This window comes from Manacus candei, unplaced genomic scaffold (genome assembly GCF_025592945.1).
Source record: "Manacus candei isolate 608988 ecotype Guabito, Panama unplaced genomic scaffold, ASM2559294v1 h1tg000019l, whole genome shotgun sequence".
Taxonomy (NCBI): Eukaryota; Metazoa; Chordata; class Aves; order Passeriformes; family Pipridae; genus Manacus; species Manacus candei.
The window spans coordinates 2,342,817-2,359,990 of record NW_026138067.1 but is presented as its reverse complement, the minus strand read 5'-3'; the positions used below and the strand labels follow the sequence as shown (position 1 = coordinate 2,359,990).

Here is a 17,174-nt window from a genome sequence, read left to right as displayed (position 1 = left end):
CTTTCACCACTGAGAAATAAGATACCGCAATGAAAAGGACAAAATAACCTGTTTGACCACTTCCCTTCCCTGCAAAGTAAAGCAGCTCTCAACATGGCCCTCATCTGTTATGGTATCTTTATTCAACAAGAGTTTAAAGGATCTTTACATCTTTTCAGATCTAAATAATTCCAAGAGTACAGCAAGGTCTTATTACGCTGCTCAGTTCAAAGTCATGGTAGCTTGACTTTGAACATTAGAGCAGTATGTTTGATGCTGTTCCCACAGATCCTCACCATGAATTTCTCCCTAGAACCTGCAGTACCTTTTTCACACGCTGGTCCAGCATATCCTGAGGAACAGTCACAGTGAAAGAAATCCCAACCACCAACACACTTGCCATGAGTGCCACAGGAGGCCATCCCACCACTCTGACACACTTCATCTGTAAGGACACAGCCGGGAACGCTGTTCAGGGACTCTGCAGGGTGCTCTAAATCATAGACCTGGAAAAGGTCAAAGAGAACCATCACATCGGGTGCCTACATTTAACACCAGTAAACCCAAGAGTGGTTTTTGTGGCCGTACCTTACTATCAACAATGACATTGCGTATGCAGCCAACAAATCCTCTGAAGTGCCTTTGTGAATCGTGGTAAGGCAAAGTCTTCTTAACTCCACCCAGTTGCAGGGGCTGATGGCCACTGAATAGCCTACCCATGATGAAGGGGAGAGAAAGAAAGAATTAGTGGCATGCAAAATACAGCAGCTTGGCTGATTTCACCACCCCACTCCTGCCTTTTTCCTTAGCTCTTTTGAGTAGTTACGTTGCCAGTTTTTGTTGTTGGCTGTTTTGGGTTTGGATTTTTACCTTTGAGATCCCACAATCTCTCCAGAGGCTTCACAGGCAGACAGATCCATTTGGGAGTTCTTCTTAATGACAATGTCATTGTCTCTAGCTGAGACATTTACGCAGTGGTCAAGAATCATCTTCACTTCCTAGAAAAAGGCATTATTTAAAACAATTGTATCCAGAGACATGCATACATTTTAATGACATATTTTAATGACATATTTTTTTTCACTTAGCAGATGGGAGAAATGTAACTAGCAATTACAGTGCAGGAAACTTTATTAAAATAATAAGACACTCCACATACCAATCTGGAAGGTTATTGCACGTTGCATATGGCTAAGGAGCCATACAAAAGAAAAGATCTGACTCTACATAATCATGCCAAGTTATTGACACAGTAGAGGGAATATAACATTTTCTTGGAGTTTTCTGCCAAATCAGAACACAGAGAGACAATCTAGCAGAGTAGAAAGCCTGCCAGGCTCCTGTCCCAGATGCTGGCATGTCCTTCAGCTTGTCTCGTGGGAGAGGAACAGGGAGCCTAGCAGATGCCGTCAGCAGTGTTATATCAGCAAGATATTCCCTGTACGCTAAAGCATATCTATCTCCTTTGTGCTAAACATCTAAAGTCCTGTGGTGAGGCAGGGCTTTTCACTCAGAGAAATTAAGGATATCTCACTCAATTGGTCCAGGAAGCATTTAGCCCCTGGATTATCACAACTTTGTTGTCTAAGCAGCAGGTGGGATAATTAAACCAAAGAAATAGCCTGGCCAGTTTCATAAATGGATCAGACTTCTCCAGCCCTTGCTGTGCTTCACTGCTTCAAGACTAAGGGGACATCTGAACTGACAAACTTCTATCCCTGCTGTTTCAGAAGTGATGGAAGACTGATTGATAAAAGAGCTCTACAGAAGGGAGGAAGGATTTGGAAGGGATAACTGGGTATATGAATTAGTGCTTCCACAGGACTGCCCATATTTACACTTGCCTTTCCATCATTTATAATTTTAATATTGTGCCAGCGGCGATCTGCAACATTAACTTTTTGTGAGAGCTGCAGGAAAAGCTCACCAGAGCTGTGGCTCAGGGTCAGCGACGGGACACCACCAGAGAGCTCTGCAAAGGAAAGACTGTTATTGAATATGCACTGACCATGTTCCCACTCACACTCACTTGAAATAACTGTTGCTGTTAGATTTTAGTTGGAAAAGTTCTTTAGATGGCTTTAAAAAAATACAGCTTTTAGCAAAGTGCCACAGGTATACAAGGTGGGTGTACTGGTGACCTATTCTGCATTCTCGTTACAAAATCAGAGAATCACAGAATATGCTGAGTTGGAAGGGACCCACAAGGATCAAGTCCAAACCCTGGCCCTGCACAGGACCATCCCCGAGAGTTACACCATAGGCCCGAGAGTATTGTCCAAACACTTCTTGAATTCTGTCAGGCTTGGTGCTGTGACCACTTCCCCAGGGGAGCCTTTTCCAGTGCCCAAACACCCTCTGGGTGAAGAACCTCTTTCTAATATCCAACCTAAACCTCCCCTGACACAACTTCAGGCCATTCCCTTGGGTTCTGTCACTGGTCATCACAGAGAAGAGATCAGTGCCTACCCCTCGTCTCCCCCTCACAAAGAAGTTGTAGACTACCATGAGGTCTCCCCTCAGTCTCCTCTTCTCCAGGCTGAACATACCAAGTGATCTCAGCCAATTCTCATACAGCTTTCCCTCGAGGCCCTTCACCATCCTTGTTGCCCTCCTTTGGATGCTCTCTAGTAGCTTAATATCTTTCTTGTATCGTGGTGCCCAAAACTGCACACAATATTCAAGGTGAGGCTGCACCAGTGCAGAGCAGAGTGGAACAATGCCCTCCCTTGACCGGCTGGCGATGCTTTACCTGATGCCCCCCAGGACAAAGTTGGCCCTCCTGGCTGCCAGGGCACTGCTGACTCATATTCACCAAAAATTACTTTCTGAACCTCTTTTGAAAAATAACCTCTATGAACTAAGTAGAATCTCAACTTCACACAAACACAAATAAATACTCTGTTAGGTGCTAACCTAAAGCAAGGAAGTATTCCTGTTCTTCAGGCTGCCCTCGTGCCACTGGTCCATGGTACAGCAGAAGGCCTTCGGCGACATCAGTGATAAACTCTAAGGAGATGCGGCTCTCAAAGCAAGGCTGAAGAGGAGGGAACCAGGCATAACCATGGCCTCTGAAGCTGTGTTTTGTCTGCTGGCAGTCTGGTCCATGAAAATTTGCAGCACATTTGCATCTGTTAAATAAAAAATTAAAAGTAAATATCCACCATCCAAGAAAAGCTGCAAAGAGCTCTTCTGACAGCAGGACCCTTCACTTAAAATACAGGAGTCCACGTTGCCTAGGACACAGCAAAGATTAGCACAAGCAAAACTTCCATCAAAAAATGTTCCCTATTGACCTGTTCATACAAATAGAACTTAGATTTAGTTCAAAATGATAATATGTCTATGCAAGAATATTCTGTGAATAAATGATGGAGTTCTTGTAATATACAAAGCCTATGAAAACATCTTACCTCTTCAGCATAAAAAAGAAGAAGAAACCTGCTTTTCACTAGGCTTAGTTATCAGCTTGTTTGAAGACTTAATGATGCAAAGGGAAAGAAAAGAAATCATGGAATACCAGGTTGAAAGGGCCTCAAGTATCATCTGGTCCAACCTTTCTTGGCAAAAGAATGGTCTAGACAAGATGACTCAGCACTCTGACAGCCAAATCTCAAAAGTGTGCAATGTTGGGAAAACCACCACTTGGTGGTGGTTTTCCCAATCTGGAGAGATTATTCCAAAGGCTGATTATTCTTATTGTGAAAAATTTTCTGCTTGTGTCCAATCAGAGTCTCTCCAGGAAGGGCGTGGAAGCTAATATCACCCAGAAAAAGTGAGAAGAGGTCTGACATCTTCACTCTTATTGAAAGCTACTTGCTGGTTTATTTCCTTTACACTATCAAAAATAGATGCTTGGGGTTCTTTCTTTGATGCTCTGTGGATTCTGTAGAAAAGAGTAGCCACAGCATAGCATGGCAATAACAAAACCTGTAAGTGAGAAAGCAAAGGAACAACAGAAATGGGCAGGAGGACAGGGAGGGAGAACAGCTGGTCTCCTATTTCTTAGTTTCTGCTTCCCATACATTGCTAGTACCTACTGAGAGCAGAATGCAGGAGAAGATCACTCACAAAACTACTGAAAACGGAGAAGAAGCAAAAAAACTTCAGAATTGAGCAAGTGATGGGTGGCAGAGCCTACCATGGGTTTCTGAGTAGCAAAATTTCCATAGCTGATTACATTGGAGCAGCAATGTCAGACTCAGAACTTTAGAATGACAAGGGCTTCTGCAGCTTCAGTCTGAGTCCTGTCAAGGGTGCTCTGAAGAGGCTGGTCAGCATTTCTGCTTTCTGGGTTGGGATGATCATTTTTAAGCAAACATGCTTAAGGCTGACTTCTGGAAGGGTACTAGGCTCATCATTTTTTCATCTTTATTCTATATTATCTATGAGATCTAACTTCTGGAAGAAAATAATGAGGCAAGAAATGTGGAGAAGAGGTTATTAAGTGGTGTAAGAGATGGGATTAAAACGTTGAAGAGCATTAAAGTAGGCTGGACAAAATGAGAGCATTTTGCAGGGGGGCATTAATGAACTGGTGCAGCCTGGAAACTTCCCAAGGTTTTCCTGGAGACTAGGATGAACCTAAGTACATGTCCGAAAGTAGAGATTCTTTTGCAAGACCTGTGCATGAAGTATAACAAAACCATATCTGCTACAGTGAGAAGACACACAATGATGCTTCTGAAAGCTTCCACTCATCCTCCTTACAGACTGAACTAGATGCATTCTGTTTGCACACCAGACAAAGCTTTACCAACCTGTAGCCCAAATCAGTGTCCGTGCATGTGCCACCATTGAGACAAGGGTTTGTCTGGTATGAGGAGCAGGAAAGATGAGGACTCTCCCGAGCTGCACAGCCACACACAGCATGACTCAGGACTGTCACAGACACCAGTGAAACACTTTCAGTTGTAGTTACAGTTGGTACATGTTTCTGTTCATGCTTACTGCTGCATCCGCTGCTGTGAGTACAGTTTGCAGTCACACATTCATCAATGCCAATCTGGGTGATATTTATATCCAGGATGCTTTCCAGCTGTGGAGAACAATTAGTTGCATTCATCTCACTTTTCCACAGAGAGAAAACTCACTAATGACAGCAATGAAAAGCAGAAGTCTTATTTATTTTCAAAACTGTTTGCTGTGCCACTTTCTTCCAATCTCACCCTATCCAGCCAAAGGCAGCTCAGTCTGGCATCTGTTAAGGTCAAAGCCAAGGTGTAAGTCAATTACAGCATGAGTATGCACTTAGGGGGCAAAAATACTGTCATAATCATTAGAGACCAAGTGGATAAATTTCAGTCACTGATTATTCTGATGGATTATTTACATAGCATCTGAGCTGTATTTTTTATTTGAACTTCCACCTTAAAAATACTGGGAGAGTGGAAAGGCATTGGACAATGAAGAGATACCTTGTCTGGCAAGAGTGAGTTGGTTCAGAAGCATTGATTCTAAAATTATTTCTAATTTCAGCCTCTGTATCAACAGATACAATTCCAACAGAGTGAGTCATTTAACTCTTATCATGCTTTTTTTTTTTTTTTTTTGCAAGAGGGGCAGGAACTTTACTAAACTGTCAACACACATTTCCAACCTGGTTTTCCACTGGAGAATGCCTCTTTTATTGCTTTGCCCTCTTAGCTTAGAAATTTGAAACTTCTGACTGGTTTGTGAGTCTCAACTACAAAACATTTCTATGTAGAGGACTAAAAACTGAAACATTAAGGCACTGTGTAGAAAGGCAACACCCAAAAACATCCTTTATACAGAATTTTACAATCTTTTTAATAGGAAAAACACGTTCACAATCCTAAAAGCTCATTGTGTTTGGGTGACTTTATATGTCTTTATAGGCTGGCTTTGAAAACATTCATATTTGAAACTTTCAGTATGATGCTAGAAGATTGATTGAGTTTACTGATTAAAATGATCTATTTTTCTCATACATTACTCCCTCAGTCATTCTAAATGTGCATATTCACTTGGCAATGTACATTATCTGAACAGACACAACGAGAAGATGCTGTGGTTTCATATATAGGATGGATACCTACCCATGCTCTGGAGGCTGCTACATTGCCATTGAGTTTTTCTGCTTTATAATAAGGTGGACCATAAACAGCAAACCAAACATCAATCCCTTGGGTTGGACTTGGACTATTTAATACACTGAAAATGTGAACGTTTTCCAATTGGACTGATATAATTTCTGAAAGCAGCTTCCTCATCTGGTAGTATTTACTCTGTTTTTCAGGGGATTGAGATATGAACTCCTCTGGTGTGATACCTGTAATAGAAGTTGAAAACCTGAAATACATGTATCTCAAAAGTGTTGTAGAAATGGAAGAGAGAAGCACCACAGAATGTCGCAAAAAATGGACTCAACTGCAAATTCAGGAGTACTTTCATTGTTAGGCTCTGAAATTTTCCATGCTGGCTTCTGCTAAGGGTGTATGTTCTGAAACTTTTTTGATTTATATTACTTTCTTTTTTTAAATTAATTTTTTTTAAATCAGAAACATGTTTAAGAAGGTTTTACTTTTCCAAAAAGGTTGAAACAATTTGTTGTATTTCAGGCAGATACTTGTTCAAATAGTTTTTCTTCTAAAATATGAATTGCTGTTTTGTTAAAAAGTTGGTGTAGAAATCAGACAAGCTTTTTCTTGCTGTCTTTTTTTCTCCATAGATTTTCCTACTCATGCAGCATCAGAAACCATGCAAATAAACATGCATTTTCAAACCCTTACCTAAAAAACTATTAACTCTCATTCCATGTCTAGGAGCATTAGAATTCTAAGTATCACAGTAGTAAAATTAAAAAAGTAGATTTCAGTACTACGATCTTACTGTACTTGATCACATTGTTTACCTTTTATTCGTATGGAACCAGCATTATGGAGGGCATCATCTTTGATTTCCTTCACTATAACCTTTACAGTTGAGATAACATCTGGCCAGACTCCATCAATGACTCTAACTCTTATGTTGTATGTTCCTGGTGGGGTTCCTTCTTTAATAGTCAGCAAACCTGAGTTATCATTAAGGATAAAGTACCTGTAATAAGAATTAAGCCAAGGAACAAGCTATGAGAAGTTCAACAGCTAGGTACTAATTATCATCACTGATGGTTTTTTCTGATTCAGCAAGGCCAAGTGCTGGACCCCGCACTTTGGTCATAACAACCCCCTGCAGCGCTACAGGCTGGGGACAGTGGCTGGAGAGCAGCCAGGCAGAAAGGGACCTGGGAGTTTGGATTGACAGGAAGCTGAACATGAGCCAGCAGTGTGCCCAGGTGGCCAAGAAGGCCAATGGCATCCTGGCCTGGATCAGGAACAGTGTGGCCAACAGGTCCAGGGAAGTGATTCTTCCCCTGTACTCAGCGCTGGTGAGGCCACACCTGGAGTACTGTGTCCAGTTCTGGGCCCCTCAGTTTCAGGAAGGATATTGAGGTGCTGGAGCAGGTCCAGAGAAGAGCAACGAGGCTGGTGAAGGGACTCGAGCGCAAGTCCTCTGAGGAGAGGCTGAGGGAGCTGGGGTTGTTCAGCCTGGAGAAGAGGAGGCTCAGGGGAGACCTCATCACTCTCTACAACTACCTGAAAGGAGGTTGTAGCCAGGTGGGGGTCAGTCTCTTCTCCCAGGCAACCAGCAGTGGGACAAGAGGGCATGGTCTTAAGCTCTGCCAGAGGAGGTTTAGGTTGGGTATTAGAGAGAAATTTTTTACAAAAAGAATAATCAGACATTGGAATGGACTGCCTAGAGAGGTGGTGGATTCCCCGTCCCTGGAGGTTTTTAAGATGAGACTGGATGTGGCACTTAGTGCCATGGCCTAGTAACCACAGTGGTGTTTGATCAAGGGTTGGACTTGATAATCTCGGAGGTCTTTTCCAACTCAGCTGATTCTGTGATTGTATGATTGTATGATTAGAGAAAGCAGATGTGTTCCCTCACGAAGGGACACAGCAGATAAGAACTTTTTTGCATTGCTTCCTGTTGGCTCCTAGTAACTCTTCACTAGTATGTCATGAAGGTTTCTTTCTGCTGCTATGCTATATTAACTGTGTAGGAAGACTAAGGCCGCAATAGCCATAACTTTGGAAACAGTGCAAAAGCCTAGTGCAGATACATTCACTGAGAGTGACACCTCTGTTGAAACCTCTGAATGGCACATGTACCTCTCAGTCCTAGTCACAATCCAGACACTCCTAAAACCAGTGGTGACATGGAAACAACAATTCTCCCTGAGCTTGGATGAAGGAATCTGGAAGTTAATAGGTATTTTTTCTGTAGTGGTTCACTGATACAGATTATAGGTATTACTGAACAGGAATTTAGAACAGTGTTCTGGCCCATCAGGCAACAGGAAGCAGCCTGGTTTGGTATGCAGCATTATTTATTGCAGCCTCACATTCAGAAGGGCTTTTGGAGATCTACACACATAATTGTCTAACCAAGAAAATGCTTTTGCACTTCTGATTTTTTAAAAAAAGGCAGGGTAAATACTTGTTACGATATGAGGGTGAGGGGTTGGGGGTGGGGCAAGCTTTCTCAACAACTCCCATTTTTCTCTCCAAATACCTTGATGTTTTCCCTTCAAATTGGTAGATTTTGTGATCCCAGTCATCAGCGTCAGGGGCACGGACCTGGCCCAGTACAGTCGTGGGGAGAATACCTAAGATGACACAGCATGTCAGTGTCACAGTCAGACTTCTCACATGTACACAAACAGGTTGATCATTTAAGTTTTACTTTAGACTGAAGTCTAAGACCTCTACAAAAATATCTGCGATAGTGCCCAACGATGTGTGCCAGTTTGCAAATGCCACGTGGTGCCCTGCTTATTGAATGTTTGCTGTACAGCTTCATAGATTTAATTCTACAAGTGACTGCAATGAAAAGCAATAGGAAAGAAAAAAAAATCCACCTCTAAAAATTTTCATTGTTTTATCTGCAGTACCCAACCAACTTACAAAGCGTTTTAGACAGAGATTGGTGTTCAGCAGGATAAACAACCAAAATGCAGACTGTGTTATAAAGGGCAAAAAAAAATGGCAATTTGGAGGAAATTACAGCAAGACAGAGAGGATGTCCAAAATACAACAATCAGGCTTATTTTGAGTAGATGGTGAGACTTTGGGGTGAGATGGAAAGCAGCATGCATTCTGCTGGTTTTGCATCCTCTCAGCAAAGCTCACAAATTGTTATATTCTGAATTTACAAAATCTATTTCTAAGGAAAGGTCAACAGCATCTACTCAGAAGCTTCTAGTGTGTCCACAATAGATAATCTATTTAATGTGCTATCAAACCACAGGATACACAGCAGACTAGAAGAGGAAGGAATGACCTGAACCAACATGGATGCAAGCACCCCGAAATCTTTTTACCCGTGTGATTTATTTTGCTCTTGGGCTTATTATGTGGGCACTCTGGATCACAAGAAAGCTGCTAACTAATTGCCAAAGCAAGAAGGGAAAGATGCTTCTTCACACTGCCTGCAGCCAGCATTCACAGAAAATTCCACCATAACAGCATTTGTCAGCCGAAGACTTAAGATGAATGTCTCAGGTGGTTTACATGTGCGTTCAGCTTAAGTGTATTCACTAAAACTCAGTTCAGTCTGCAGGAGGAAGAAGTCTTAAGGAGGAGAAAGAAGGTTCTCAGCATTCACACTCATCTCTTTTCAGCAATATTATGAACTTTGGTCATTTTTTTCCCCTGAAAAGTTAATGCTGCTGGAAAACTGCACCTGAAACCCAGAGATCATGACTCAAGTCTGATAGAAACATGTAAAGAATAGCAGCCAGTTACACTCTTCCTTCAAGACTGGTTTGGTTTCTTTCACAAATCAAGTGGCCCAGAGTCCTACTCTACACACCTCCTGCTCTCCATTGGGCTTTAAGCAAACTTCAGTAGCACCTCTACTAAGATCTTAGCTTATGTGGAACAGGACAGAATCCTGTTGTGAAACTCACAGCTGCCTCTTTTGACCTTACTGTCACACTTTGAAGCAAACATCAGGGAGTAATTTACCATCATAGCTGTAAATGAGACATTCCATGTGGCCAGCAGAGTGTGGGTGGTCATTTTGGTCCCCAATATTCACAGTCAGTGTGTTGGTGGAGCTCATTGGTGGGATCCCGCTGTCTGTGATCAGGATGGGCAGGTAAAATGCCTTGTGCACTTCCCTGTCAAAGGTATGCAGTGCAGTGAGCAGTGCACTTCCATTGTGGAAGTCCTGCAAGCTGAAGTTAGTCAGACTATCAAAATCGCCGAGAAGGCGAAAGGAGAAAGGTGCTCCATTTGCAGCAGTGTCTCGGTCCTTTGCATACAGCAGCGTGGAGGTCTCGTTCATTTGGACAACCTGTGGAGAAGCTGTGTTTTCCCAGACCACTGGGTTATAATGAGCCTCAAACTCTGGCCCATTGTCATTTACATCCTGGAGAGTCACTAAAACAGTGGCACTGCCAGTTAGAGGGGGCTGCCCCATATCAGTGGCAATGACAATGAGTTGGTACTGTGTCACTGTCTCATAATCCAGAAGCCCTGCAACCATCAGCCACCCATCATTAGCCAAAGAGAATTGGCCACCTGGGTCAGACTTGTGTAGCAGGTGGAAAGAAAACCTTCCGTTCAGGCCAGAATCCAAGTCAACAGCAGAAACCTGAACAACTTTGGTGCCAACTGGCACATCTTCCCCCAGTGCAGCCACTTCATAGAACTGGGGGTAGAAGACAGGAGCATGATCATTTGAATCCTCCACATAGATCACGCAGTAAGCAATGCTGAAGAAATTCATGTCCTCTGCTTTCACAGTCAAATTGAATACCCTCTCATGAGGCTTCTCAAAGTCAACCTGTTTTCGCAGCCGGATAAACCCACAGTTGTTGACTTCATCTGTCTCAATGGAAAACTTGTGGTCATTGTCCCCATCAAGGATGCTGAATGTCACCATGGCATTTTCTCCTTCGTCTCTGTCCACAGTAGACACCACTGCCACTTCAGTGTTAATGCTCGCATTCTCAGATACAAAGGCTGTGTAAATCCTTTGCAGGAAGACTGGAGCATGATCATTTACATCAGTCACCAATATAGTGGCAGTGCCTGTCCCAGTGAGCCCTCCTCCATCTCTGGCCTCAACCACTATGAGGTACTTGTCTTCCTTCTCCCGGTCCAGGGACCCAAGCACAGTACAGATCGTGCCACTGACTGAGTCAATTGAGAACAAGTCCAGATTAATTTCATTTTTGATGTTCTGAATGATACTGTATGTTAGCACAGCATTCATACCAGCCTTCGGGTCATCAAGGTCCACTGCTGTCATTTCCATGACAGGACTGCCAGCTGGTGCATCCTCAGGGACGTGGCCCGCGAAACAGCCATCCAACACACAGAGGAAAAGGGGTGCGTTGTCGTTCACATCCCTCACTTCTATGATCACATCTGCAAAGCCAGTCAGTCCTTCTCCACTCTCATCTGTTGCAAGAACAAGAAAGCGCCACGTTGATCTTTTCTCACGGTCTAACCTTTTATTTGCGCTGATCTCACCTGTGTTCTCATTGATGCTGAATTCACTACTGGCCCCCTGCCCATGCAGGGAATAGTTAATGGCATTTTGATCTGCTGCTTGGTCGGGGTCTGTTGCGGAAACCTGGAACAAGCCACAGCAGGGTAGTGTTTATGTAAAAGAAAAGAGGAAATCACTGTTCTCTTATTGATGGCAGCTGGTATTGTGCTGGCTAAATAAATACCATGCATTTTAACAGCAAGCATCTATTGGTTTGCATCATTCAAGTACTCTTTCAATAAACATCATGCACACCTAGAGAAACAAAAAGATGACATTTAGACAGATTAATATATTCTATTTCCCAGTATATTTTGGAAAGAGGAAATAACTGTAGGAAGAATCAAGTGGAAATAACAGCAGATCTGATGATCAAATGTTTCTAGTGAAACTCTTTGGATCTGTAATACAAAGACAAGCAGGGGCTGTTTCTCTCTGAGAAAACAGAAGGCTGTGAAAACAGGCTGTACATCCAAGCTTATGAGCAGCACAGGCCAGAGAGAACTCCCAGCTCCTGATTTGCATCCAGGGATTGTTTGTGACACTGCTAGTTGGGCCAGCCAGGAATTGCTCTAACAGCAAAACAATGAAAATGATTGAGTTGGAGTCAAAACCCAATCCCTGGTAATGTTTATTTGGTAGTATGCGTTACATACAGGAGGTACACATGCCAATCATGCTATGCTTATACAGTCACTCAAAATACACCAACTCTGCTTTGTAAAGGAAAGCCATCACATTTTTCAGCATTTAGAATCACAGAATTTTAGAATTAGGTTGGAACAGACCCTTAAAATCATCAAATCCAACTGTTATTTATCTTGATCAAGACAGCAAGTCCACCACACAAATTCTTTATTCTGTTCTTTACAGAAAGTTGCTAGCTAAGTCCTAATATCAGGTAGGCTTCACCTACCCTAAAGAAACTATCTTTTTGGGTTTGTATGAATGGATGGGATTGAGCTGAACACAAAGTCAGGTTTTGCCCTGCTTTGTACAAACTGCTTTACCTTTAGGACAAGTACAGGCAGATCTGTGAGCTCCTCCAAGACACCACCCTGGTACTCATTCTGAGTGAAGACTGGTGCTTCGTCATTCTTATTGACAACATTGATGATGATAAGAGTGTGGTTTTCCCATTTTCCATCAGAAGCTACAAGCCTGAGCTCATAATGTTGTTCTTGTTCATAATCCAGAGGCTGAGCAATGAAGACAGTTCCAATCTCAGGTTCCACATCAAAAACTCCTTTCAGATTTCCTGATGTGATCTGATACCTTAGTTTGGCATTTGCACCTACAAGAGAAAGAAACAATTGCTGCCTGTTCACCCTATGAATGCTTAATCCAGCTATGCACGGTGGACACATATCCAAGAGCAACCTTATTTGCCTGGACTGTTATAGTGTGTGTGGGATAAAACAGACACAGCCACAAACAAAACGATATGTGTATGTAATTTGAAGGGTTTGTGTGTGGTAGACTGTGGGTTACGTCTGCATTTATATATATTTGCAGACATGGACAAGTGTCTGTTGATTGATAATGAAGGAATTGTATACCTCCAATTTGTTGCTCATTCATTTGCCAATCACAAAAAAGTAACATAGTATTAAAATACTAGAAGCTACTTTTACTCAATGTTTCCTAAGCTTCATTTCAAACTCCAGTATTCCTTAAATTTTTTTTAAACCACTGGGTGGTGCTAAAATATAAGTCCTCTGTTTTGAGCAAGAATTCATCTCAGAAGAACATTCCACCTGTACAACAGCAGCTGTTTGATTGTTGCAAAACTTTTAGGAACAACAACAACAACAACAAATTGTTTAGTGCTTCCTGTTTACTTATTTGAAAAGGTAAAAAATACCTGACATTGCATTCCAGTATAGAAAATCATTTTCCAAATTAAATGGGCAAACTGCTAGGAGTAGAAAGAATATTCAGCATTTCAAGTTATAGTCAGCTGTGGATGAGAAGACTAGAGCAACCAATATGTATGGTAAGAAAGTGAAAAGGCTGTGCTCAACATTACTGCTTGGAAGAGCTTGGCTGCCTTTGCAGCAAGAGTTTGAGCATCACTTCTACTCACTTTTGTCAAATTCTCCCAAATGCAGCAACTGGTTTCAAATGGCCTCTTAACATCTCCCTTGTGGGCACTGAGAGGCACAGGCATTACAGCACTGCCAGTGGAAGGAATGACCAGCTCCCATCTGCTCCTGGGAACGTGTTCCTCTGGTTCTCATTTGGACTCTGTCATCAGCTTGCCTTCTTTTTTTCAATGAGTTTGCTTTTCTTTAGCAAATTTTACTGTCCCAGCTCATGAAAGTAGCAAAAAAGCCACAACAGAAGCAAAGTCAGGGACTAACTGATGGTATATGCTGTTGGACTGGCTCAGCCCGTCTGTAGGGGCAATTTCACACCATCATAGCCAATGTCAGTGTGAGCCCAAACAGAAAGTCTGGCTTTCCTTTCCTTCCTGACTTCATTTCTGACCATGTCATCCCAGATTATCCATTGTTTGTCAGATTCTTCCACGGGCATATTTAACTAATTCACCATATTCACTAAATCATCAAAAAGCACACAGGTCTGGTTTTCTTACAATGATAGTAAGTAAAATTGACTCCCAGAAAGATCTAGAAAGCACAGGATCTGGCAAAAAGCAAGCACATGCTCAGGAGTGAGTTTTTATGTTACCTATTATGAAGTTACAGCAGCATTGTGATTCCAGGTGATTTCATTCTGTCCCAAACAGTTTGCCAGCTAGCTTAACCTTTGCAGTGAAAACCTGAGCACCTAATAAAAGAAAATGCTCACATGTGCCCAGAACTTCTCTCCTCACTTTTAAAAATGCTTGAAATCTGTAATCATCTCCTGGATGCAGAGATTTGTTTGCCCATGAAGGAAGTAGCCCTACGCACAGCACAAATTAACACTAAGGACTTGAAAAGATATGCAAGGTCCACTCACCCTCATCTTCATCATCTGCTATTGCTGTCACAACAGGACTTCCAACATCCCTGTCCTCATCTACGCTGACCTCATACACTGACCGAGGAAATGCCGGAGCGTTGTCATTCACATCACTGACAAAAATCCTTACGTAGGCTGTGTCTAAGAAGGAGATGCAAGAGGAACATGCAGACTAGAAATGGCAGAGCTGGAATACCTTGTGTTATTCCAGACAGTTCACATACCCTCCAAGTCTATAAAAGTTAAAGAACTCAATCTCTGATATCTTTTAACCAATACAGAATTCCTTACTAGTTTTACCTGTGTTGGGCTGCCCATGAACACCAGGTCTAGCAGATTCTGAAGAGTCCTGAGACTGAACTTCAATCAAGTAAGAGGCTCTTTTCTCTCTGTCAAAAGATACACAGGTGGAAATAATTCCTGTCTCAGGTTCAATGGTGAAGAACTGGTAATCCTCATTAGAATCTTTCAATATTAAGTAGTGAACCTAAAAAGGAAATAGTTAAGAGAAGTTAACATTTTTGATTTTCATTTATATGGCCAAGTGTTGTGACCTCCCATTCTTCAGCAGCCTTCTGGTTCTGTCTGCAAAGTAGCAACACTCTGAGGAAGGACAGATCATGTGAATATGATTTTCTAAGTCTTTTGCTCATTTTTATATAAAAACCCCAGAACTTTCAGACAGAAGAACACCTGAAGAGGTGATATCAAAGCCCATCAAGCCCAAACTCCAACAGGGGCCAGTAGGAGCAGTTAAGAAAGACCATGAGTAACAGGGAACAAAATGTATGGAATGACATATTCCCTGGTGTCTCCTCAGCTTCTAGCAATCCACTGTGGTTTTGATCTCAAAAAAAAAAAAAAAAAATGGAGCTAACTGATAATTTGGGTCCTGTTCAACAGGACTGAATAAATGAAAACCTCCACTGAGGTTTAATAAAATAATAAAATAATTTAATAAAAAATTATTAAATAATTTAATAAAAAATAGTTTAATAAAATAATAAAATTTGCTCTCTGAAAAGAAAAACATTTCCATCCCCACCCCCAGGTCATGCCCAGAGCACCACCAGGCAGTTCTCCTACAGGCTGCTCTTCAGACATTGCAAAATGACAGTTCCAGAACAGCAGATCTCCACTAGCCAGAGTTTCTTCACAGAAGAGCTAGTAACATCTTTGGAAAGGGCTCAGGAAAATACATGGAAAATGAGCAATTTCTTTCAGAATTCTGCTTTTCCCTAGGGTTGGGTCATTATGACAATAATGATCAAATGTTGGTTTGACCAACCATTTGACCAATGATGATGAAATAAAATGTTTTTTAATTGGCCATATTTAAATGACAGTGAATAACTGACAACAATCACTGACAATCAATTAAAAAATGAGCTGAAGAGGTAAGAGTTTGGAAACATGGCCTGCAGCCACATCCACTTGTCTTGTCATAGGAGCAACCCTGCAAATCATGCAGCAGTGCTTTATCATGGTTGCTGGATCAGGATTAGATGCTATGATGAAGGATCTGAAGATAGTGAACAGCATCTTCTCTGCCTGCCTCCCAAATTATGCACATCAGGCACATGCTAGACAAATGCTTGACAAGTGCTGTAAGAAGTGTTGGTGGCTCATTATCCTGTCATCTGCTGGCTACACATTCTCACTAATTACAATACTAAAACTTGACTATCGGGAGGAAAAGAATTGGATGTAAGGTCAAACCTCTCCATGTAGGCCAGAATCCAAGTCCGTGGCTAACACCTGAACCACTGATGTGCCAACATCAGCTCCTTCTGGCACAGACACCTCATAGTTAGAAGACATGAAGAATGGAACATTATCATTGACATCTGCAAAAGGAGGTGATGAAGATCATGATAAGAAAATATTTGAAGACTTTGTTTTACTGTGCTGATTTTTTTCCCCCTGCAGTTGCATTTTACTTGGAGAAAGAACTCACATTGTTCATAGCAAGAAACAATCCTACTTTAGGTCTTCCCATTCTTGTGGTAGCTGACAGGAGGCATTTTTAAAGACATTGAGCAGCTTCTGGGAGATAGTGGCCTAATCTCAGCTAAGATACTAGCTAAGGATTTGACCAGCAATATTCTTACAGTAAGTCCATGAATGCCAGGACCAGGACCAGTCTGTAAAGAGCTGGTTATCTACAGCAGTAGGTAATTTCAGTATTTTAATAAGATTAACATACAATGAAAATTAAAATTGCAGACTCTATAGAGTAGTCAAAGAATGTGTTTCCCGGCCTTTGCAGGGCGGTATAGCCAGTGTTATGTTAGGCTATAGGACCTAATGATTATTTAGGGTGCAATTGCACATTAACCTCCCCTCATCTAACTACTGGCCAATGTCCAAAGGAAGTATGCTGATCTTTCCACTCCTGTCATCCTGCTCTAAGCCATGGGATCCCCCTTCCCACGAACTGGATCACGTGGCCCTGCGTTGACAGTGCTCATTTGGTTGCTCTGAGACTGAATTTCTTGAGAGAAAAGGCTGGATGTGACCTGACACACTCTGCAGTTCTGTGATCATGAGATCCAATGCAAGGGATGTGGTGAAATTATGCAGGTGAGGGAAAGGACGGGCCGATCTGATAATGGCAACCTGCAGTCAGGTCAGATTACACACAGGGCAAAGCCGTG

At 42.0% G+C, this 17,174-nt stretch overlaps 1 protein-coding gene across 1 annotated transcript in view; it reads right to left on the bottom strand.

Moving 5' to 3' along the window:
- The window catches only part of LOC127470134 (neural-cadherin-like), a 54,352-nt gene that overhangs the window by 8,892 nt on the left and 28,286 nt on the right, over window positions 1–17,174 (bottom strand). The window contains exons 14-27 of the mRNA XM_051785321.1: window positions 16,237–16,364; window positions 14,818–15,004; window positions 14,515–14,658; window positions 12,558–12,841; window positions 10,014–11,631; window positions 8,560–8,653; window positions 6,854–7,038; window positions 6,039–6,271; window positions 4,740–5,017; window positions 2,896–3,110; window positions 1,820–1,951; window positions 850–973; window positions 568–691; window positions 305–485 (exon numbers count right to left, since the gene is read on the bottom strand). Coding sequence (XP_051641281.1) covers window positions 305–485; window positions 568–691; window positions 850–973; window positions 1,820–1,951; window positions 2,896–3,110; window positions 4,740–5,017; window positions 6,039–6,271; window positions 6,854–7,038; window positions 8,560–8,653; window positions 10,014–11,631; window positions 12,558–12,841; window positions 14,515–14,658; window positions 14,818–15,004; window positions 16,237–16,364 — 3,927 coding nt within the window. The remainder of the gene's footprint in view (window positions 1–304; window positions 486–567; window positions 692–849; window positions 974–1,819; window positions 1,952–2,895; window positions 3,111–4,739; window positions 5,018–6,038; window positions 6,272–6,853; window positions 7,039–8,559; window positions 8,654–10,013; window positions 11,632–12,557; window positions 12,842–14,514; window positions 14,659–14,817; window positions 15,005–16,236; window positions 16,365–17,174) is intronic.